Below are 23558 nucleotides of genomic sequence, written 5' to 3' on the forward strand. Positions count from 1 at the left end.
TTCTTAAAATGGTGGATGCGGCTTTATTTACCAAAGGGGCCGGATCAGGGCTGATTCTGCCAGCCAGGCCTTCAGGTGGCTGTGGGGCGGTCCCAGCTCTGGTCTGTCCTGGTGGCAAGGCCGGGCCCACCTCACCATGGGGGCAGTGTTCCCTCTTGGGGCTCCTGCCCGGCGGCACTAACACAGGCAGCAAGTGCCAGCACTGCCATCTCAGGAAGGCACTTTCAGCTTCGGGGTCCCCAGGAAGAACTGCAGGACACGGTCGGCCAGGAGCGCCAGGCAGAAGTCCAGAAGCAGGACCTGGGCGATGACCAGCTTGAACTGCGGGGTAAAGAGCACTGGTGAGCTGGGTGCCCGCGGACAGGCCCAGGTTGAGCCCTGGGGCCACACCCACGGGGCCACTCACCTCCACAGGGATGTCCACGAGGCCAAACTGACTGTTGAAGTCAGGCGAGGAGCCAAGCAGCAGGCCCACGATTGCCAGGAGTGACACAGCCAGGCTCCACACTAGGGGCCTGTTCTCCGGCAGGCTCTCCATGAACGGTGGACCCTGTGGGGAAAGACAGATGGACAGTCATGTGCTATAGGCACCCAAAAGTGGGCAGGGCGAACTCGCCAGGGGCGGGGCCTCACTTTGTAGTTGATGGCAAAGGTGGCCATCTGCATGGCCATAGCCATGATGTACACGGTGCTGTTGACCAGGCTCGGCTCAAACTCCTTGTACAGGTCCACAAACTGCTCCTGCCTGCAGCAACACAGAGGGGACAGGGTCACTCTCTGACCCGCACCATCCCTGCACAAAGCCAGGTCTCAGCCTGGCCGACCCCTCCGGTCAGGCCACATCTGCGTGCTCGCCTTCCTGTACCCACCACCATCGGGACACTGCCGCCCCTAGGAGCACCCTGCCCCACCCCAAGGCCTGGGCCAGGACAGCACTCACTTCTCAGGACTCCGGGCCTGGGCCTCGCTGTACAGGTAGACAAGACTCAGGAAGTGCACACAGAACTGGAGCACGACCGTGAGGACAGTGTACAGGTTGAAAATGTTGGGCAGAGGCCGCTCTCGGGAGAGAGTCTTGAGGGGCTGCAGTGGCAGGGTGGGGGCGGCTCAGGGTCCAGGCTCACCCTGGGCCTACCCACCTGCCACTCCCAGCCTCCTAGCCAGACTCATGTAGAGAGCAGTCACCAAATCCTGGAGGTTACAAGTCAGCACCAGACCCCAGGGCCCTGCTGGTTCCCCAGCCCCTTAGCTGGGATCCCACCACACCCTCACTGAAGACCTACACTCCACACAGCAGCCACAGGGTGCTTAAAATCCATCCCCCTCCCCTTGTTCTAGAACAAACCAAAGCCCTCCCTGGGACCCAGTGGGTGTTCATGGTTAACACAACCCACCTCCCACCTCCTCCAGCCCCTGCATGCTTCTTGCATCAGCCCACCCCTATCTATGCCCTTTCTGCCTCCTTCCTAGAAATTTACCTAGCTCTTCGGGCATCACAAAGGCTCCCCTGAATGATCCCGAGGCTGACCCCTGTAGCCTGTGACCCACTTTGTATTTCCACTGACACTGAATGCTTTCTGAGTGGTCTTGATAATCATCTCCCCATCTGTCCTATCTGCCTGTAGGCTCTGTGTAGCCCACCTGAGGCCCCAGCTGGTGGACAGTGCTGGGGGCCAAGTCGTGTCATTCTGGGGAGCTTCGGCGTGCACCTGGCCTGTCCCCTGATCCCCATCTGTAACATGCGGGATTACAATTCCCACCCTGAGGATGGCTGGGAAGACAAACGGGTGACACGTGGTGGTGCCTTTAACCGTCTTCCCTAGCCGGCCCAAAGAGGCAGAGGGTATTCTTGGTCTGGGGAGGGAACCCCTGCTTTGCCTGTGCCTCAGCCCACCTTGGAGCGGGAGATGAAGAGGAAGCAGCCGGCCAGCAGCAGCCCCTGCAGCGTGGCCTGGAAGTCACTGAACTTGACACCCTCCAGGTAGAGAACACTCTGGCTATAGGCCAAGATGAGGGCATTGAGTGCCAGGATCTTGAACATCTGCAGCGTGGTCACCAGTGTGCAGCGGCCCTGCTTGATCACGTGGCAGACTGCAGCGGGGGCATGGGAGGGGAGGAAGGTGTGGGCGTGGGGGCACATCAGGATGGGCCTGGGGGAGGGACCGGGGTGGGGGGACTCACTGCACTGGATGGAGGAGAGTTTAGAGGTGAAAGGGGCAGCGATGCTGGCATCCCCCAGCTTCACGATGGGCGTGCTCTCATCCTCGAGTTCCCGCAGCACCTGGCTCAGGCGGTCCTGCGGCACAGGCAGCAGGGGTGAGACCTGGCCACCAAAGGGGGCCAGTAACCCCCACCTCCTGTGACTCACCCGCTGAGAGGCCAACTGCTCCTCGGGGGGCGGGAGCCCTGACCTCTGCTTGGCTGCCCTGGACGGGGCCCGGCCGCCGCTGCTACTGAGGACAGGACTGTCTCGGGGCCGTCGGCGCCGCTCAACAACTCGCTCAGGGGCGTTGGCAAGGAGCGCCACACCTAGGGGAGGTATGTGAGTGTGTCTGGACCTAGAGGGGCCTGTCACCCCAGGCTTGCTGGCCCTGTGCTGAGATGTCTGCTCACAGGAGCCAAACCTCCCCATTGCAGCTGATTTCCCCACAGAGTGCCTCAGAGAGCATCTACCTTACTTTCTGCATTTGGAAAGCAAAACCCAAATACACCCAACTGATTTCCAGGGCCATCTGGGTGGCTCAGTGGGTTAAGCCTCTGCTTTCGGCTCAGGTCATGATCTCAGGGTCCTGGGATCGAGCCCCATACTGGGCTCCTTGTTCACCAGGGTGTCTGCTTCTCCTCCCTCTGCTTGTTGCTCCCGTTTGTGCGCGCGCGCGCTCTCTCTCTCTCTCTCACACAAACACACACACACACACATGCACGCATGCTGATTTCCATGTCTACTGCCAAGGATCATATTCTAGGACGTATTTGTCAATTAATAAACCAGTTAAGGACTTGGAAAACGCTATTAAGTACATCAGATAGATTTCTTTTTTTTTTTAAGAGGAAAAGAGTGTGTGTGTGTGTGTGTGTGTCCCCACAAGAGTGTGCATGTGAACAGGGGTGGGGTGAGGGGTGGAGGGAGGGGAGGTGCAGAGGGAGAAAGAATCTCAAGCAGGCTCCATCCCAAGCCTGACACGGGCCTTGATCTCACAACCCCGAGATCATGACCTGAGCCACCGTCAAGAGCTGGATGCTTAACAGACTGAGCCACCACATACGGTCAGGTTGGTCTGTAAATACCAACCTGCTGACCTCATTCTGTTGACAGCTAACCAAGGCTATGGAGGACTGGCAAATGCCTCAGCTCCCATTTGTGCATCCTCACTTGTCCCAGCTCTCCCTGGTCTCTGGCCTCAGCCCCCCAACTGGTCCCCACACAAGGCCAGGAGGCCTGAACCCAGCTGTGTCTGCCCCTGGAGCCTCGCTGGCTCCCGATGCTCCCAGAAGCCCAGGTGCCCGCCACGCCCATACCCCTGCACTGCTGCTCAGATACCAGTGTGCCTTCCAGGCCTACAGCTCCTCAGATCCCCAGTCCCACTGGCGCCTGCCCCATGCCCTCACTGCCTCCTCAAAGAACTCCCTCGGTGACGCATCTCTGACACCAAGCCCGCGTGGGCAGAACAGTGATGGAAGGGACAGTCCATCAGCTCGTGGGACTCACCCACATCAGCGTGCTTCAGGGCACCCACATCATTGGTGCCGTCGCCACACATGAGGGTCACGTAGCCCAGCTCCTTCAGGCTGGTGATGACGAACTCCTACATGCGCAGAGACAGGCTGAGTGAGGGCTGTGCGCCGTCCCCAGGGCACTGCCTGCCTCCCCCACTGCCTCCTCTGTACACACCTTCTGCTTGGGGGCCACACGGGCGAACACCTGCACGTGGGGGATGAGGCGAAGCAGCTGCTGGGGATCCTCGGCCTGCAAGTGGGCCAGGCCATCGCCCGTGAGGCACAGCGCATGCTCCAGGGCCAGCGCCTTTGGGGAGCCCTTGGCCAGGGGCAGCACGACACTGCCATCGATGGAGCGCCACTCGCAGGGTCGGCCTGCAGGGCCAGAGCCCAGGGTCAGAGAGAGGTGTTCAGCAAGTCCCCCTCACGTGGACCCCACCTAAGCCGCCCCAGTCTCATCTCTCTGAAGTATCCTCTTGGCCCTCACCCCTCTTTAGCCCTAGCAATCCCTGTCCACACCTGCACCCTAGACCCCAGGAACCCCTGACGTTCACAGAACCTTCTGCTATAAAGGATTCGAGAACCCAGAGCCTAGGCCACTGGCCTGAGACCAGACGATGGTCAGATTCAAACCCAGACGGCCTAACCTCAGGGGCAAGGCACCCCTGAGCCTGGGGCCTGCCTGAAACCCTGCTCCTCCGGGGCCAGGGCCCCCTGAGTCACTTCCTTGAGGCCAGACCCTGCTTGCCAGCCACTTCCTCTTTCTAGATGGACGGACGCTGAGCTTAAAGCAGGACTGAGGGACGCCTTCCGGCACTATGTGGCTCATCCGGGCAGTCTTGGCCAGGAGGGAAACCAATCTCCACCTGGCTTCTGCTGTGGCCATTTTGCTGAGCAGCTTCAGCTGCCAATCGGTGGTCCTGCTAACCACCTCGGGGCCACCTGTCTACAATCTCCAGGCTCCGCAAGAGTTTAGTGCCTGGAGCCGAGACAGAGATGAGAGAGATCTGGGACCAACAGTGCAGACTAGAAGGGCTGGAAAATTCTAGAACCTGGCATCGTTCCAGAAGCTAGCACCCTCCTCTGACCTGCAGTCTGTGTGGCTCTCCAGCCAGGCACCATCCATCGGCATCTGACAGACTCCACACTCCACTAGTTGGGAGGTGCTGGGGCTGTCTTTGCCCTTCAGTAGGCTCTACTCTGGGCCACCATTTGCAGCCAGTTTGGGTACTCAGAAGTGACCAGAGCCGTGAGCTCTGGGGTCGGGACATCTGGGTTCAAATCCTTAGTCACAGTGTCACTTGAGTGACTGAGGTAGGGTGAGTTTACTTCTATCTCCCTGTCTATAAAGTGGGGGCCCCAACAGCACACCTGTTCCGTTTCCTCCTCCGTGATACAGGGATGATAAGGCCTCCCATATGGGGCAGAGAGATCAACACAGTCACACATACCAAGCCCTCTGCCTGGGGTCTGGCCATGCCGAGCAAGAATGCCAGCATCCCTGTGCTAAGGAGGGGAGCCCTCACCTCGCACAGGCAGCGTGCCAGGCCCACAGCAGGCATGAGGATAGGAAACACGGCCTGGTCTGATGACAACCAAGCACTCCGGTCGTCAGTCGTCCCTGATCCCAAACCCAGTGATGGCCCACACGCTGCTGGGCATGCAGGTGTGGAGCTCCTCGGGCCCTGGGTCCGAGCGTGCTGACAAGGCGTGGCTGTGTTCCACAGGCTGGGGTCACAGGTTCCGGATGACACTGGGTGTTTTCGCTCAGGCCTGAGATGCCGGCGGGCCACCAGACAGGGGCTGTTCTTGGGTTCAGGTTCCCCCCAGCCTACAGCCCCACGGTACCTCACCTTTCTCTGTGGGAGGCTGCAGGATCAGTGTCTGTGCCTTTTCAATGAAGTGCAGCTCCTGGGCCACGTGGCAGGCAGTGAGCGGGTTATCACCGGTGATCATGACCACCTGCGGAGAGGACAGAGGCTCAATGGGGGCAGGGCCCAGCAGGTCAGAGCTCCAGCCTGGAGACCTGGTAGCTGAGGCCCCCCTGAAGAGAGCCACAGAAAGAGGTGTTGGCTCCGATGCAGAATGGGCTTCCAGGGGCCACAATCCACCCCAACCTGGTAGCATTTTATGCAAATGGATACACGTATATGTGACTGAGAACACCCACAGCCTTTCTTTGTAATATAGGCTAAGAACCAGCCATTGCCGTGGACCCTCTTGGCTTGGAAGCTGCCCCAGGAAGTGAGGGAAGGATGCTCCAGCTTTTTCATGGAGAGCCTGGGGACGGGAAGATGGGCTGTGATGGCTGAGGGCCAGGTGGGGGCTACTCATGTCACCACCTCTAACACTGCTCATTCACCTCCCACAGCCTAAACTGCATCCTGAGTCCCAAACTAGAAAACAGAAACCACAGGACAGATGGATGTGGCCTGTCCTCGAGTTGCCTCCACATTCCCTGTCCCGGCCCAGCGCTTCCTCTCTGGGATGGGGTGCAGTGGGGGAATCGCCCTCACCTCCCAGGGATGCTGGGGGCCAAGGAAGCAACTTGAGAAGGGTGGGCACAGGCGAGGTCCCAAAGAATCCTCAGATGCGGGACAGCATCAGCACCGGAGCCATGATGGCGCTCGGCCAAAATTCAAGAAAGACACCCTTGCTACTGAGACCTGCCCCACTGAGGGAGGAACTGTCCTCTGCTACCATATCATCCTCTCTGGAAGAAGGAGCCAAGACCCACCCACCTGCCCACACACCCTTGGGGCCCAGTGGGGAGGGGTCCAGCAGCTGTACCCGGTGGGATGCATTTTGAATCTCACGGATCACAGCCTTAGAGTCAGCCTTGAGCGGGCAGGAGACCACGATGAAGCCGACGAACTTGAGGTTGCACTCCAGGGCCTCCCGTTTGATCTCCCGGGCCTGTGTAGGGACACAGGGGTACCCTCATGACCCATCTTTGCTCCACTTCTGAGCTGCGGTGGGGGGAGGTCAAGACAGGCCCATCCTTACAGGAGGAACATCTGAGGGTTAGGTGAGAAGTGGGGAGGACGCCAGGCACCCTGGACCCACGGAGCCTCGGCAGTGCTGCGTGGTCCCCCCACCACAGGGCCTTTACTCCCTGCTGTGCGCAACAGCAGGGCACGAGCCTGTGTAACTCAGCTTTCAAGACAGTAAAGTCAAACCCTTTTTTATTTTTCACTGAGCACATGCTCACCTGGAATCTCATACCAGAAACCCCAAACTCTTGCCCTCACAGAGCTTGCCTTCTACCAGAAAAGATGTATAATAAAGAAAGTCACAAAAATCAGAACATTAACTGCCACAAGAAATGAAAACGGAAATAGGGCAGACCAGCTCAGGGAGTGGCACCGAGCAGGCTGGTTCTGAGGGCAGGGCCTGTTGTGCATTCTGGAAGGATATCTCAGTCATCAGGTAGAAGTGGACTGGATGAGAGATAAGGGGGAAGCAGAGAAAGCAGTACTGATGGCGGAGGTGGGAGGAGGGCTGATAACCGACAGGACATGGGGTGTGACAGAGCTGGAGCCACCCCACTACCATGTGGTAACGGGGTGGCTGGGCAGGGCAGGGACAGACTGGGCTGGAGAAAGGAATCCAAGGTGCCTCCTGATGATCCCTGGGGAGGTGTGAGGACCCAAGGGTGTGGGGTAAGAGGCCGGAGGGAGGTGGGGTCCAACTGTGCTCTAAAGGGAGTGGCCTTAAGAGCCAGGATAGGATGGGGCCCCATAAGGGGCAGGGCACGTAGCAGAGAAGGGAGTCGGGGCTGAGTGCCACTCAGGGCCTGCCAAGGGAGAGGCCCAGAAGGAGGAAGACAGAATCCTGCCTGCTCATGGTGAGGCTGCAGGAAACAGAAGGCTGCATGGACAAGGGGCCAACAGGTAGGAAGCCTGGGCCCTTACCTGCTGGTGGGTGAGGTGCCCCAGCTCCTTGTACCCCAGCGCCAGGACTCGGGCTCCTTCCCGGGAAATCTCCGTGTGGATATGGTGGTAGTCAGGTGGGCACTGGGCGAACTGCAGGGAACGCAGGGGATGTCACCGACCGCCCCGCGCCCCCCTTCCCCCAGGGCCGGGGCTGGCTCACCATGGAGTGCAGGGTTTCGGGGGCCCCCTTCACAGCCGCGATGTAGCAGAGATCAGTGGAGCCTAGCTTCTCATAGGAGGCGAGCACGGACATTCGCTTTAGGGCACTGGCAAAATGAAAGCGCTGGTGAATTTTCAGCCCCTGAGTTTTAATACTTCGGGGGAATACTTTCTCATCTGGAAACAAATAAGTACGAATCCTGAGGGCCTTCGCTCCAAAGAGGCAGCCAAGCCCCCGCCTTCCCTTTCCGCCCCTCTCTTCCCCCACCCGACCCCCAGACCCAGACCCTACAGGGTATGGAGAGATGTGGGGGGTGCTCCTCGTTCCAGGAAGGGTCAGAACTGTTCCCAAAGGACCCTGCCCATGGCTTCTGGCAGGGTGGGGAAGGTTCTACTCCCAAGAGGTGGACTGTCTCAGGTCAGACGTGAGCCTGTGCCCACCCACCTAAGGGACCATCAGAATTGTGGGCCTGCCTGCCCCTGTGTTGGACACATGGGTGTCTCTGAGGGGTACAGTACATCTTCCTGGGGGTATTATGGCTGGCCGTTCATCCCAGCTGGGCCCGAAGCTCCAGCCCCTCACCTTTGGTCAGAGTCCAGTCCACAGCTGTCAGCATAGCCTTCTCGAGTGGGTCACCCACAAGGGTGCCATCGTCCAGCTGCATGAGGGAGTGGCATGAGGCCAAAGCACGGTGCGTTTCTACAGGGATGTTGGACACAGGAGTGACCTCCTTCCCGTCTCTGTAAAGAGGGAACAGCTGGTTATGGAGCAGAGCGACCCCTGGGAATTGCAGGCCAGGATGAGGGATGGGCCCCCACTCTATGCCAGTCATTGCAGGGGCTGAGAGAGATGCACAGTCTTGGTCCTCGTGACACCTATGCCCATCTCATGGATGTCCTAGAGATCATATGGCTGCCTGGGATGGAGCCGAGCCACCACACTGCTGTCACACTGAGGAATACAGGGGAGCCCCCCACCTCCAATCAGACTTCTGTGTACATGGTGAGAGCTCCAAGCAGGTGTTCTCTGTCCCTTAAGATCCTAGAAAGCCACCTGCTAGGCAAGAGGCCCAGGCCACCCATACTCACCTGAGCCCAGCCACCCCACGGACGACCAGGCTGTCGCTAGTCAGGGTCCCTGTCTTGTCGAAGCAGCACACCTCTACCTTGCCAGCGAATGGGATCCGGAAAGGTTCCGTGCAGTACATGTCTGGAAATGGGGAGCCAGGGTCAGGGGTTCTGCCAGGCCCCAGCCCACTCAGCACCCCAACTGCGTCCCAAGCACTCACACAGCTTGGCCAGGGCAATGAGGGAAGTGTTGACAGCCAGAGACAACTCGATGGGCAGCTCAGGCGGCACGACCGAGGTGAGGATCAGCGTGCATTCCAGAAACAGCTTGTAGCGGTTCCGGCTAGGGTCCTTGGTGCCTGCAGAGAAGGGGCCTGCCAGCCTGGGGGCCGTGGGGGCGGGGCCCACCAACAGGGGAGGGGCCCCAGCACGTACCTTCAATCCACACGTAGGCAGCTGCTGCAATGGCAAAGACCAGGAGGAAGAGGATGAAAATGAAGGTCTCCAGGTTGTTTGCAGTCACCCTCTTGACTCCGAAGAGGATGGTGCGCAGCAGCTTGCCCTAGAGAGCGAGAGGATTAGAGGCCTTTCCTGGCGGGGGTTGGCCTCCTGCACCCGAGAGCACCAGGGCCAGATTCTCCCTCTGCCTGGGCCCACCTGTTGAGTCCTGCAGCCATGACACAGGGGACCACACAACTAGGTTGGTGGCTGCCGCTCAGCTAAAGGCTACAGAGACCAGTGGCCCGAAATTGGGGGTTAGGGAAAAAAGTGGCTGAGATAGGGGACTGAGTCTTCCAGAAAGAGATCTAGCCAATCACCTCTACGAGGCAGCCCGCATCACACTTTAGTGAAGAGTTTACGGGCGTGACTCTGACCATGACCCCAGTGTGTATGGCAATAGCCTGTCTGCTGTGTGTGCTCCGCACTAGAACCCCAGCAGAGGACAGTGAGCCTGGTGCAGGGCTCATGTCCACACCCTGGCCCCAGGCTGGTACCTGGTGTCAGAATAAGTCTGTGGCAGGGATGTTCTGGGGTCTGAAAGAGCCACCATCTCAACAGTCTGCCACCCACCCTGGGGCCAACCCTCCCCAGAGCCAGACAAGGGTCCACACCTGGGATGTGTTGAATCCGGTCCTGAGAACGTAGGCCACACACCCGTTGTCGACAGCTGCAGAGACAAACAAGACCAGAATCATGTGTGTCTGTACATCTCTACTCCCTCACAGCCAAGCAGATGGGGTGGCTGGGGATGGGGGTGGCGGGGCCAGGACACCCCAGACCCCCCAAGGCACCTACGCTTCAGGCCTGTGGTGGCCTTCTGCGGGGGGATGTGCTGCACCACCTTGGTGCCCCCAAAGATGACGTGGAGCCGGGAGTCAGCCTGCAGGTCCAACACCCGGTCAGGGTTAAGGTCTTCGATGGGCTCCTAAGGAGGAAAGAGGATGGCGAGGGTGCTCCCGCCGCAGCCCCCTTCTCTGGCCCCAGTCTCGCAAGAGTCACTCCGACCCTCGCAGGGCTCCTGGCCTAATGCAGCGTATCTGACCCGGCAGCCCGCCTTGTCTTGTCTCCACCTGCATGTTAGTATCAAATCCTCATGATCTGGCAATTGGCCTGAGAATCTGTGCGCTCCTGGCTTCCCTCTGCCCACCTCAGTTGGACGTCTCTGGTCCCTCCCCTGGACAAGCCCTGACAATCTCAGCCTCTCTCACCTCCTTTCCTCTTCTCACCCAGCTCTCCCTCCTCCAGGGGGCAAGACCACCAGGAAATCTGGCGGCTTCCACTTACTGCTTCTCCTCCTCCTATTCTAGCCTCGTAGGCCAGGGCTCCATCCCTCCTCTATCCACGCCTGGGCAGGATGGTGGCCCAGCCACCAGCCCTCTGCCTCCCCCACCAACGGGCCAATGGCACACCTGGGTAGACTGGACCCCCATGCCCCACCCCGCACCTTCATCTGTGGCACTGACTCCCCGGTAAGCATGGCCTCGTCCACGATGCAGCGGCCCCGCAGCAGCAGCACATCACACGGCACTAGGTTCTCCTGTGGGGAGCGACCTGCGGGAAGGGATAGGAACGTCGGCGTGAGGAGCTGAGAGAAAGGACTCCCACCGGGACAGACCAGAAGTGCGCCTCACCGATGGAGACGATGTCTCCGGGGACAATCTCATCGCTGGCGATGGGCCTCCACTTCCGGCTCCGGTAGACCTGGGCAGAGGTGAGGGCCCGTCAGCTCTGGGTACCACAGTGCGCATGACGCAGGTGCCTCCTTCGCGCTGTGGCCACCCCAAGACTGACAGGTGTCTCCGCCCCCCCGTCTCCCCGCCGGCCACACCTGGATCAGGTGGGGCTTGTTGCCCATCTTCCGGATCTCTGACATGTTGCGCATCTGCTGCTGCACCAGGGAGGCCTCGAAGGCCACCAGCATGGAAAGCGTGAAGACACTGTAGTACCAGTACTCGTCCAGACACCAGAGCCCCACGCAAAACACCTGCAGGACACAGCCTCTGTGTCTACACCCCCGCCTGGCCATCCACGGGAGCACACAGAGATACCTGTGGAGGCTGGGAAGGCACACCAAGGGCCGTTCCACCCGGGGGCTCAGACCCATGAGGACACAGAGAATTTCAGGGCTGGAGACGGAGACTGCTTGGGCTGTGAAAGCCCCAAGGAAGAGGAAGAAAGGGGTGGAAGAGGCTCCAAGCTGTTGCTTTACCTGGAACACAAAGAAGGGTGCTGTGGCTCTCTCTTTGAACAACTCCGAGAAGTCAGGCACCACCATCTCAGCCCTACAAGAGACCAGACCCCCACATCCTGTTCAGGTATGAGGCCTCAGAGGCCCTACCTGGACACCCCCCACCCGGGGCACTGCAAGCCTCCCCGGGAAATGAGAAGCCAGAAGGCACATTCTACTCGACTACGGCTCTCCTTGTCCCCGAAGCGCTGGGGCCAGCTTGCTAACTGCTGGCAGCCTGCCTCCGCAGAACCCAGGTGAAGCTTCCGAAGTAGCAACAGACAGGCTGTTCAGGCAGCCACCCACCCAAGCAGGGCTAGTGTAAGAACCTGTCATCAGGTTGGGTAAGAAGGCAGGCAGAGAAGGAGTACCTGACTGTGGCACGGGAGCCCTGAAGCTGCCACAAAGAAGGCCCGGCAGCTGGGCACTGCTGAGTCTTCTGAGGCTTGAGCCCCACCCCGAGTCGGAGCAGGGAGTTCTGGAGCTAAAATTTTCCTGAAACTCCCTTCATAAAAGTCCCAGGATTTGAGAAGCAGGGCCTAAAGGTGTGTTCTGTGGCACTGTTGTGTGGTGGCCCAGCCTGGCCAGGGGACCAGCCAGGTCAACCAGGGCCACCTTGCCCTGCCCTTGGAGACACGTCCCAGGTATAGGGTGTGAGAAAAAGCAACCGCTGTAATAAGAACAAAAAACCACCACCAGGCCCCACTGTGTGTTATTTGGGTGACTTTGCATGAGTCGGGAAGGTGGGAAAGGGGGCATCCCAGGGGTCAGGCAGGGAGGACAGGTAAAAACTTCTTATAAATCTTCCCATTACGGGGTGCCTGGGTGGCTCAGTGGGTTAAAACCTCTGCCTTCAGCTCAGGTCATGATCCCAGGGTCTTGGGATTGAGCCCCGCATCAGGTTCTGCTTGGCGGGGAGCCCGCTTCCCCTGCTCTCTCTGCCTGCCTCTCTGCCTACTTGTGATCTTTGTCTGTCAAATAAATAAAATCCTTAAAAAAAAAAAAAACAAAACTTCCCATTACATCGCTACTTATGATAATACAGCTGTAATTTTTAAAAAGACATTGAGTCGGGGAAGAATTCCCTAAAAGTTCTGAGGGTTTTCAGGTGGAGGCCTTATCATGGTTGCAGGGCCAGGGGCTCTGATGATGAACAAGGGGGTCTGAAGCCCAGCTCTGCCCCCTCCCAGTCACATGTGGGCACTGGTGGTTTTGTGGATTAAAGGGAGGGAGCGTGTACAGGGCATCTGCCATCACACCTGGTACCGAGGAGAGCTATGGTGATCAACGACAACTCCTTTTAACACTCTTCCCAAAGTGCTGGGAGGAGTATGAGGAGCACGGTGACAACTGACACTTAAAAGAAAAATTTAGAACCAAAGAGAAATCCTACAATAATTACAAAACGAGGATCAACAGTCTCTCTGGGCTAGGCTCCCATGAAGAGCCGCATGTGTTCCTGCTGGAGAGCCCATCAGGGTCCCTGTCAGCAGGAAAGTCCAGGGAAGACACGACTAGAGCACATTTCTCAAAAGGTAGCCGTCATCCTCACCTGGCATGTACTCTGGACCCCTCCAACCCATTTCCCCTTTTCCCAGGCACCAGGACTCAGGAGTGCGGCAGGGCAGAAGTGGGAAAGGAGCCACTGGCTTGGCCAGGCATCCACGCTGTGACCATGGGCAGAGGACGAGCCCTGTCACCATGCATGGGGACACCAGGACTCACTTGTTGCTCCCAAACTTCTTCTCAGCTGCACGGATCTCTGAGTCCTCCTGGAACCCTCTATTGCTCTGGTAGTACGAGAAGGCATTCCCCACGGGAAAGGCCACAGGGAGGAAGCGTTTCTTCTCCAGGGCGTCGTAGGAATACTTGATCTTCTGGAATTCAAAGGACAGCACCTCTTGTCCGTCTTCGCCCTGTGGGAGGAGGCGCTGTCTATGGCAGAAGGCCCACACCTGGGGGTGTCCGTCCATCATTGCCTGCGAGTCCCACCCAAGCCCCATGCTGAGCAGCTGGTCCCTACCTCATCCCGGTGCAGGGCCACAAGTTCAGTGGAGCCATTGTTGGGGGTCGGCACCACCTTCACGAAGGTTGCTTTGCTGGGGTCGTACTCCTATGAGAGGCAAAGAGCTACAGCTGAGCCCTTCTCCATCCCCCAGCTCCATAGCCCACCCAGCCCCCCCCCTGGGGAGTTTGCAAGCACACCAGCTCCGGGCTCTGGCCTGTCCACTCTGCAGTCTGTCGCTGAGACAATGACACAACCTCACCACATGTCTGGTCTCCTATCATAAAATCTCAGTGACGGACAGCACCCAGTGCCTGGGGCCCTGCCGAACTCAAACAGGAAGAATGTCCCCTGCATGACCTGCACCCTCAAACCACGTGGCCCACGCCCAGTCACAGCCCACTGGCCTGCTGCTGCTCTGCATCTCCTCTCTCAACTACTCATTTCATGTCCCGAAGTGACGAGGGACAAGGAGGCTCAAGCCTTGGCACGAGCCATTTTCTCTGCCTGAAACATGGGGTCACACAGTCAGCTCCAGGCCTTGGCTCAAATGTCACCTTCTCAGGAGACCCCCCCCCAACCCCCACCCCGGGAGGAGGCTCCACACGAAGGGCCCTCACAATGTTCCTCTGCTCTGCCCAGGTTTTCCTCTTTTTAGCAGCAGCAGCAGCTGAGCGCGGGCCCTACCTCTCCCACCAGCACCATGAAGGCAAGGGATTTTGTCTGTTTGTTCACTGCTGTTTCCTCAGCACCTACGACCTAGAGTCGCTGGATGAGAGTCAGGTAGTGCGCCCTCAAGCCTGGGCTGCCCCCATCTCACTGCTGCTGCACCGGCCACTAGCCCCTGTGGTGTGTGTGCTTCCAGCGCAAGGTGCCAAAGGGTAACTCTCAGGAGAAAGGAGAAAGGCCCTGCCCCCTGGGGAGTCCACGGGCCTCTGGGTGGGCAGAAAAGAACGACAAAGACTTAAACGCTGGTAACACCGTGGGGGGAAGAAAGGGCAAAGTGCTACACGGGGCCACCACCATACCAAGCACTTGGCAGTTTTTTGCTGCTTCTCAGAGTGGCAAGGCGAGTGGGTATGACGGTTCTCCTTTTACACAAGGGGAAAGTGAAACCGAAAGAGAAGCACCCCTGTCTGAGCTCTCTGATGCAAACCCAGATGTGCCCATCCTCACCCTGTGGTCATTTAGCTCCTCCTTGTCCTCCATCCCTGGAAGAATTTAACACGCTTTTTAGCTGTAGGTCAAAAGACTGTTGGAAGTGTGGGGTGGTGTCACGCTCCCTCCAACTTCTCTGAATTTTCTGGTCCCTCACTGGAGTCTTTCATTGTGCTGACCTGAAGCTACCTGTAAGTCTGAGCCCCTCCCCTGGGATAAGGCTTGTTGGGAAAACCATTTTCTCAGAAGAGAAAGGATTCAGTCCATGTTTGGAGTCAAAGACAGGGGCCTCCCGTCTCTTTCTGCAGCCCTTCAGGCTCTTCCCTTTCCCTCTTTTTTCAGCACCGCACACATGGTGTGCGGGACCTTGGTGTCCCTAGATGGCCCCAAATATGCCAGTGTCAACTGAGGCAGGCCCAGAGGGCAGTGGTGCAGTCACCAACAGTAACTGCTGACCCAGGGCAGCTCTCCCTATCCAGATCTTGGGGTTAAGGGTCAGAAGTGCTACCAGGCTGTTGTATTCCAACAGAAGTCCTCACTGTCACCACCATCATCTTGGAGGCAGATAGGAAGAGGCTCCAAGCAGTTGTCATCTGCTGACAAAATGTTCCTGCTACTCTTAAATGCTGCAATCCAAGTGCATTTCAAGAGCCTCTAAGCAATGGACAACAGAGTTCTCAAACCAAGCTCCACAGATAGGGAAACTCACCCCGCAGGTCTAGCCTCACACTTTGAAAACCAAGATAAGGACACACCATTTCTAGAAAAAACCACCTAGTACTCTCTAGTATGGTAGCAATAACAAGCCAGCTAGCATTAACAAGCCAAACCAAAGAGCGACTATGCCGGAGCCTACACTGAGCTTTTTATAGGTATTACCCTATCGAATCTAAAGACCACACCAGGGAGGTATTCCAAGGAAGGGAAGTAACCTGTGTCAGGGTCGCACAGTAAGTCAGTAGCGGGGCCACGATTTAGCCACCCAGAGGGCACCGTTGGGGACTCAGGCCCAGCAAACGGGAAGCCCGGGATGGGGTGCGGACCGACAGGAACGTCGTGACTCGGACCCGCCGCAAGGCCCGACCCAGGCGGGGGTCGGGCTCGTGCCCGCACTTACCGGGGTGCAGGTGAGCGCGCAGTGCGCGTGCACGGACCAATGCCCCGAGAGGACGGTGAGCGCGTGCGCGAGGCAGATGGTGGCGAGCACGAGCAGCGCGGCTTCAGGGATTTGCACCCAGCTGCTGCCCCAACCCCAGCAGCCGGCAGCCGCGGCGCCTAGCCAGGCGGGGTAGAGCAGTCCTGCGAACGGCAGCACCGTGAGGCGCCGCAGCAGCGCCAGCCGCCGGTACGGCCACACGGCTGCGACCAGCTCGTCGCCGCTCGCTATGAGCGCCGGGCCAGCGGCGAGGAGGGTGCGCGGCTGCGGCCCGGGCTTGGGCTGCCCGCCGGGCCGGGCCCCGCAAGGCACAGCGTTGCCCGCCGCCGCAGCCGCCGCCATCTTTCCCAGCGCCGCGCTCGCTTCCGGGCAGAAGCACCGCCTCACTTCCGAAGTTGTACTTCCGGTGAGTCCCGGGCGCCGCCATGGCAGCCGGAGGGTAGGAAGAGCCGGCAATCGTTAGGAGTTAGGGTTAGAAGTTGTTACTCAAGGCGCCGCCATGACAGGCTGAGGCCGGAAGGAGAGGCAGGGCGCGGCCATGACAGAGTCTTGAAAGGGCTAAAGCTGCCTGCTGGCCCTGCCACGCCGGACTGAGACCGGAAAAGGCGAGGCGAGGCGGGCTGGGCTCCACCTTGACACCTGAACCGGAAGAGGGGAGCCCTTGTCGGGGACTACCCCGGCACTGACCAGTTTGGATTGTCAGGGGCGGAGCCTGAACACTGCGGAGGCGGGGTCAATTTTAGAAGCGCTGGGGTTCTGGGGGCGAGGCCGGGACAGGCCGAAGGGGCGGGACTTGTTAGGGGCAGGGGTCCCGGGACGGTTTCCCCGCGGGAGAGGCCCCTCCTTCGGGGTCCTGGGCAGGACTGGCGCTGACGGGCTTACAGAGCCAACACGGCTGAGAAGAGCGGTCGAGTGATAATGATTACACTCACACACAAAGTTATTTTAACATAAAAATATGAAAAATGGGTGTTTATTTGAAATCACATGTATTCTGTGATACTTTCCTGTTACAGAAATGCTATTGTATGAACAAAACCACAATAGGAATCATTAACAGTGGCAATCAGTAGTATTTAGTCGTACTACTAAGAGGAAACATCGCTTGCGGGACGCCTGGGTGGCTCAGTTGGTTAAGCAGCTGCCTTCAGCTCAGGTCATGATCCCAGCATCCTGGGATCGAGTCCCACATCGGGCTCCTTGCTTGGCAGGGAGCCTGCTTCTCCCTCTGCCTCTACCTGCCATTCTGTCTGCCTGTGCTCGCTCTCACTCCTTCTCTCTCTCTGATAAATAAATAAAATCTTAAAAAAAAGAGAGAAAACATCGCTTGAGAAAAATGTATAGCAACACTTTCATGCTTTTTTGTCCTCATATAGCAGTTTGAACGACTTTTTAAACTCCTTATCGGATGTTCATATCTTATAGGTTAATTGTAGCATGTTCTTGATGCATAAGTGTAAGACTTTGTAAAGGGAGAACATAATGCAGTAGGACTTAGTCAATATTTTATATTTAATAAAAGTCACGACGTTTCTTTCTGTCCCATTACACAGTAGGATATTTTTATTCTTTAATAAAGTTTTATTTTCCAGTAATACTTAACCTGAATGGACTGCAATCTTTAGGATAGCCTTTTGTTTTATATAATGATAAAACTCAGTCAAAGATGATATCACTGATTTGTTTCCCTGCGCTTATCAAGCTCACAGTTACTGTGATTCTTGGTGTCGTCCTATGTGATATCAAGCTAAATAATTGTCTCAACTAAAGCCTTTCAGCATGGATTTTACTTATTAGGTGTTTTGACTTGTATGGATTAGTTTCAAGGTCTCCAAAATAGGAGGGGTTTTGTTTGTTTTTGGCAGACCAGCTATTGGTCAATCCGGTCTTTGTATATGTAAACTAATCATATGCTATCTATGTCCAAAGTGTCCATTATGTCTATGTCCAAAATGTTCATTATTTTTGAACATTTTAGAGCACACTGAATGTTATGATAAACCTATTTTTCTCAGGGAGAATTGTTTTTAAACAACTAGGTAATTTGAAATTATGAAATCAAAGATTCCAAAGTTTCTTTATTCAGAAAGAAACAGAATATCCTGTTTAATTGGACCATCCATTTCTGATGACGTTTTGAATTCTTTTTTTTTTTTAAGATTTTTAAATTTTTTATTTGACAGAGATCACAAGTAGTCAGAGAGGCAGGCAGAGAGAGGGTAGGGAAAGCAGGCTCCCTGCTGAGCAGAGAGCCCGATGTGGGGCTCGATTCCAGGACCCTGGGATCATGATCTGAGCCGAAGGCAGAGGCTTTAACCCACTGAGCACCCAGGTGTCCCAACGTTTTGAATTCCGAAGCAATCTTATTTCAAAAAATTAGTCTTTCTTTTTCTGTACGAATATTTATGGGCAGTTGTTTCATCCCTCTTTGGACTCCTATGGCCTCTTCAAAGATCATCAAAGTGTTTTGGAGAAACAGCAAGTAAATTTCTGCTTTACTATAATTGTTTTCTCCGTTCTAGTCTTCAATGCACTTCCAAATTAGAGTACTTCTTCTTGTCACACTTTGAAACTGTGATCTTATGGCAGGCCAACTTAAAAAAAAAAACCAACTTTATTTTATTAGAGCAGTTTTAGGGTCAGGCAAAATTGAGAGAAGGGTACAGCAATTTCCTATACATCCCCTGCCAGCATACATACACAGCAACCTAACATCTCTCACAATTGTTACTAAATAAACCCATTGCGTATAGTTCACCTTAGGGTTTGCTCTTGGTATTGTATATTTTATGGGTTTAGACAAATACAGATTGAATGTATCCATCATTATAGTATCATACAGGGTAGTTTCACTGCCGGACAAGTTCCCTGTGATCAGCCTATTCATCCCTCCTCCCTTCAACTCCTGGGAACCACTGATCTTTTTAGTGTCTCCATAGTTTTGCCTTTTCCAGAATATCATATAATTGGAATCACACAGTATGTACCCTTTTCAGATTGCCTTCCGCTTAGTAATATGAATTTATGGTTAGTAATATGAATTTATGGATCCTCCTTACCCTCTTATGGCTTGATACCTCGTATTTCTTTTTTTTTTAAGACTTTATTTGACAGAGGTCACAAGTAGGCAGAGAGGCAGGCAGAGAGGAGGAAGCTGGCTCCCAGATGAGCAGAGAGCCTGATGCGGAGCTTGATCCCAGGACCCCGGGACCATGACCTGAGCCGAAGGCAGAGGCTTTAACCCACTGAGCCACCCAGGTGCCCCGATATCTCATTTCTTCTTAATGCTGCATAATATTCCATTATCTGGATGTACACCAGTTTATCCATTCATGTACATCTTGGTTCTTCTGAGTTTTGAGTTATGAATAAAGCTGCTATAAACATCTCTGTGCAGATTGTTTATTAATGACTACACGGTGACTTCTAATTTTCAGTTTTGAGAAATAGACATGTAGCATTGTGTACATTTAAGGTGTATAATGTGATTGATAGATGTATATATTTGACTTGCTTACCACAATATGGTTAGTAAACACCACTTTACCTCACCACTTTCTTGCTGTTGTACTTATGGTAAGAACATTAAAGCTCTACTCATAGCAATTTTCAAGTATACAATATTGTTAATTATAGTCACTAGGCTGTACATTAGATACCCAGAACTTATTCATCTTGTAGCTGAAAGTTTGTACTCTGACCAACGTTATCTCCACCACTCAGCCCCTGGCAACCACCATTCTACTCTCTCCAGTTCATGTTTTTAGATTCCACAGGTAAGTGAGATCATACAGTAGTTGTTATCTGCCCGACTTATCTCACCTAGCATAATGCCCTCAAGGTCTAAAGGTCCATCCATGTTGCCACAAAAGGCAGGATTTCCTTCTTCTTTATGACTAATATTCTAATACATACATATCTAATACATACATACATAAATATGAATAATCTCACATTTTAGTTCATCGTATGTATCACATTTTCTTTATCCATTTATTTGTTGATGGACACTTAGGTTGTTTCCATGTCTTGGCTATTGTGAAAAATGCAGCAATTAACATGGGTGTGGCTATTTCTTTGAGAGAGTGGATTCATTTCCTTTGGATATATACCCAGAAATGGGATTGCTGATTGTTCTGTTTTCAATTTTTTTTGATGAGCCTTCATACAGTTTTCCATAGTGGGTGTGTCAACTCACAATTCCCACCTACAGTGTACAGGGGTTCCATTTTCTCCACACCCTTGCCAGCATTTGTTATCTTATGTATTTTTCATAATAGTTATTCTAACAGGTGTGATGTGATATCTCAGTGTGGTTTTGATTTGCACTTCCCTGATGATTAGTGATGTTGAGCATCTGTTGGCCATTTGTATGTCTTATTTGGTAAAATGTCCATTCAAGTTTTCTGCCCATTTTCTAATTGGATATATTTGCTTTTGAGTTGTATGAGTTCTTTATATATGTTGGATATTAACCGTGTGTGTGTGTGTGTGTGTGTGTGTGTGTGTTTTGCAAATATTTCCTCACATTCCACGGATTGCCTTTTCATTTTGTTATTTCTTTTGCTGTGCATTTTGCTGTGCATTTTGGTTTGGTATAATGTTCATTTTGTTCATTTTTGCTGTTGTTGATTGTGCTCTTGGTGTCATAACCAAAATATCATGGCCAAGACCAATGTTGAGGAAATTATTTCCTATGTGTTCTTCTGAGATCTTTATGGTTTCAGGTCTTGTTAAATCATTACTCCATTTTGAACTAATTTTTGTGAGTGGTATAAGACAGGGGTCCAACTTTATTCTTTTCCAAGTGGTTATCCATTTGGTCCCAGCACCATTTATTGAAGAGACTTTTCCTCTTGAGTATTCTTGGCTGCCTTGACAAATATTAGCTGACTGTATATGTGAGGGTTTATTTCTGGGCTGTTTCTGATCCACCGGTTCTTTTTTTTTTTTTTTTTTTTTCCTCAAAGAGCTTTTTTATTTGGTGGGTGGGGGGAGAGGGAGAGGGAGAAGCGGACTTACTGCTGAGCTGGGAGCCTGAGATGGGGCTTGATCCCAGGACCCTGAGATCATGACATGAGCTGAAGGCAGATGCTTAACCGACTGAACCACCCAGGCACTCCTCCATTGGTCTATTTGTTTGTTTTTATACCAGTATCATACTGTCTTGATTACTATCACTTTGTAATATAATTTGAAACCAGGAAGTGTGATGTCTTCTGCTTAGGCCTGTTTTAGGATTGCTTTGGCTATCCAAGGACCTTTGCAGTTCCACACTACTTTTAAGATCGTTTTCCTACTTCTGTGGAAAATGGCATTGCAATTCTGATAGATTTTGCATTGAATCTCTAGATGGCTTTGGGAAGTATAGACATTTTAACAATATTAATTTTCTGATCCATGAACATGGGCTATCTTTCCATTTTTCTGTGACTTCAATTTCATAAATCTAGTTTTCAATGCAGATATCTTTCACTTCCTTGGTTACATTCATCCCCAGGTATTTTAGAGTCTTCAATGCTATTGTAGATGTTGTCTTTATTTCTTTTTTCAGATAGTTTGTTGTTGGTGTATAGAAATGCAACTGGATTTAGTATACTGATTTTGTATTTTAAAACTTTCTTGAATTTGTTTTAGCTTTTTTAAAAATAGAATTTAGGATTTTTTTTTAGACCTTTAAAAACTTTAAAAAAAAATAAACATATACTTTTATCCCCAGGGGTACAGGTCTGTGAATCGCCAGGTTTACACACTTCACAGCACTCACCATAGCACATACCCTCCCCAATGTCCATAACCCCACCCCCCTTCTCCCAACCCCCCTCCCCCCAGCAACCCTCAGTTTGTTTTGTGAGATTAAGAGTCACTTATGGTTTGTCTCCCTTCCAATCCCATCTTGTTTTTTTTATTTTTCTCCTACCCCCTTAACCCCCCATGTTGCATCTCCACTTCCTCATATCAGGGAGATCATATGATAGTTTTCTTTCTCCAATTGACTTATTTCGCTAAGCATGATACCCTCTAGTTCCATCCACGTCGTCGCAAATGGCAAGATTTCATTTCTTTTAATGGCTGCATAGTATTCCATTGTGTATATATACCACATCTTCTTTATCCATTCATCTGTTGATGAATGGATACATTCATCATCTAGGTTCTTTCAACCTCTAGGTTCTTTCCATAGTTTGGCTATTGTAGACATTGCTGCTATAAACATTCGGGTGCACGTGCCCCTTCGGATCACTACGTTTGTATCTTTAGGGTAAATACCCAGTAGTGCAATTGCTGGGTCATAGGGTAGTTCTATTTTCAACATTTTGAGGAACCTCCATGCTGTTTTCCAGAGTGGTTGCACCAGCTTGCATTCCCACCAACAGTGTAGGAGGGTTCCCCTTTCTCCGCATCCTCGCCAGCAACTGTCATTTCCTGACTTGTTAATTTTAGCCATTCTGACTGGTGTGAGGTGATATCTCATTGTGGTTTTGATTTGTATTTCCCTGATGCCGAGTGATATGGAGCACTTTTTCATGTGTCCGTTGGCCATCTGGATGTCTTCTTTGCAGAAATGTCTGTTCATGTCTTCTGCCCATTTCTTGATTGGATTATTCTTTGGGTGTTGAGCTTGCTAAGTTCTTTCTAGATTTTGGACACTAGCCCTTTATCTGATATGTTGTTTGCAATATCTTCTCCCATTCTGTCAGTTGTCTTTTGGTTTTGTTAACTGTTTCCTTTGCTGTGCGAAAAGCTTTTGATCTTGATAAAATCCCAATAGTTCATTTTTGCCCTTGCTTCCCTTGCCTTTGGCGATGTTCCTAGGAAGATGTTGCTGTGGCTGAGGTCAAAGAGGTTGCTGCCTGTGTTCTCCTCAAGGATTTTGATGGATTCCTTTCTCATACTGAGGTCCTTCATACATTTTGAGTCTATTTTCGTGTGTGGTGTAAGGAAATGGTCCAATTTCATTTTTCTGCATGTGGCTGTCCAATTTTCCCAACACCATTTATTGAAGAGGCTGTCTTTTTTCCATTGGACATTCTTTCCTGCTTTGTCAAAGATTAGTTGACCATAGAGTTGAGGGTCTATTTCTGGGCTCTCTATTCTGTTCCATTGATCTGTGTGTCTGTTTTTGTGCCAGTACCATGCTGTCTTGATGATGACAGCTTTGTAATAGAGCTTGAAGTCCGGAATTGTGATGCCACCAACTTTGGCTTTCTTTTTCAATATTCCTTTGGCTATTCGAGGTCTTTTCTGGTTCCATATAAATTTTAGGATTATTTGTTCCATTTCTTTGAAAAAAATGGATGGTACTTTGATAGGAATTGCATTAAATGTGTAGATTGCTTTAGGTAGCATAGACATTTTCACAATATTTATTCTTCCAATCCAGGAGCATGGAACATTTTTCCATTTCTTTGTGTCTTCCTCAATTTCTTTCATGAGTACTTTATAGTTTTCTGAGCATAGATTCTTAGCCTCTTTGGTTAGGTTTATAGAATTTAGTATTTTTTAATGTAAAAGATCATATCATCAACAAACACAATTTTACTTTTTCCTTTCTGATTTGGATGCCTTTCATTTCTTTTTCTTGCCCGAGTAGGACTTCCAGTATTATGTTGAAAAGGAGTGGTGAGAGTG

At 53.0% G+C, this 23558-nt stretch overlaps 1 protein-coding gene across 1 annotated transcript; it reads right to left on the bottom strand.

Annotated features, from left to right (window-relative positions):
* Positions 1-16268, bottom strand: LOC111144004 (ATPase 13A1). The gene is made up of 26 exons (XM_022498061.1): positions 15888-16268; positions 13631-13720; positions 13333-13523; positions 11590-11662; positions 11209-11364; positions 11012-11081; positions 10825-10931; positions 10176-10305; positions 9992-10047; positions 9315-9441; positions 9101-9238; positions 8901-9021; positions 8395-8552; positions 7813-7988; positions 7632-7742; positions 6508-6633; positions 5571-5679; positions 3893-4092; positions 3710-3806; positions 2369-2529; positions 2182-2296; positions 1895-2091; positions 941-1083; positions 634-745; positions 407-550; positions 1-321 (listed from the first exon to the last, which is right to left on the bottom strand). Exons 1-26 carry the CDS (start codon positions 16266-16268, stop codon positions 211-213), a joined length of 3600 nt encoding a protein of 1199 aa, XP_022353769.1. The 3' UTR covers positions 1-210.
* Between the last annotated feature and the right edge of the window lie 7290 nt (positions 16269-23558).

Source organism: Enhydra lutris, unplaced genomic scaffold (assembly GCF_002288905.1).
Source record: "Enhydra lutris kenyoni isolate GAN:26980312 unplaced genomic scaffold, ASM228890v2 scaffoldscaffold10, whole genome shotgun sequence".
Taxonomy (NCBI): domain Eukaryota; kingdom Metazoa; phylum Chordata; class Mammalia; order Carnivora; family Mustelidae; genus Enhydra; species Enhydra lutris.

What these genes read in the sequence shown, in the direction of transcription:
- LOC111144004 (XM_022498061.1), bottom strand. Translation starts at nt 16,268, where the DNA reads ATGGCGGCGGCTGCGGCGGCGGGCAACGCTGTGCCTTGCGGGGCCCGG. An exon ending in GCGCGCTCACCTGCACCCCG is followed by an intron (nt 13,721 to 15,887) that starts GTAAGTGCGGGC and finishes TGCCTCTCATAG; the next exon opens with GAGTACGACCCCAGCAAAGC. An exon ending in CCTTTGCCATCAACTACAAA is followed by an intron (nt 551 to 633) that starts GTGAGGCCCCGC and finishes CTTTCCCCACAG; the next exon opens with GGTCCACCGTTCATGGAGAG.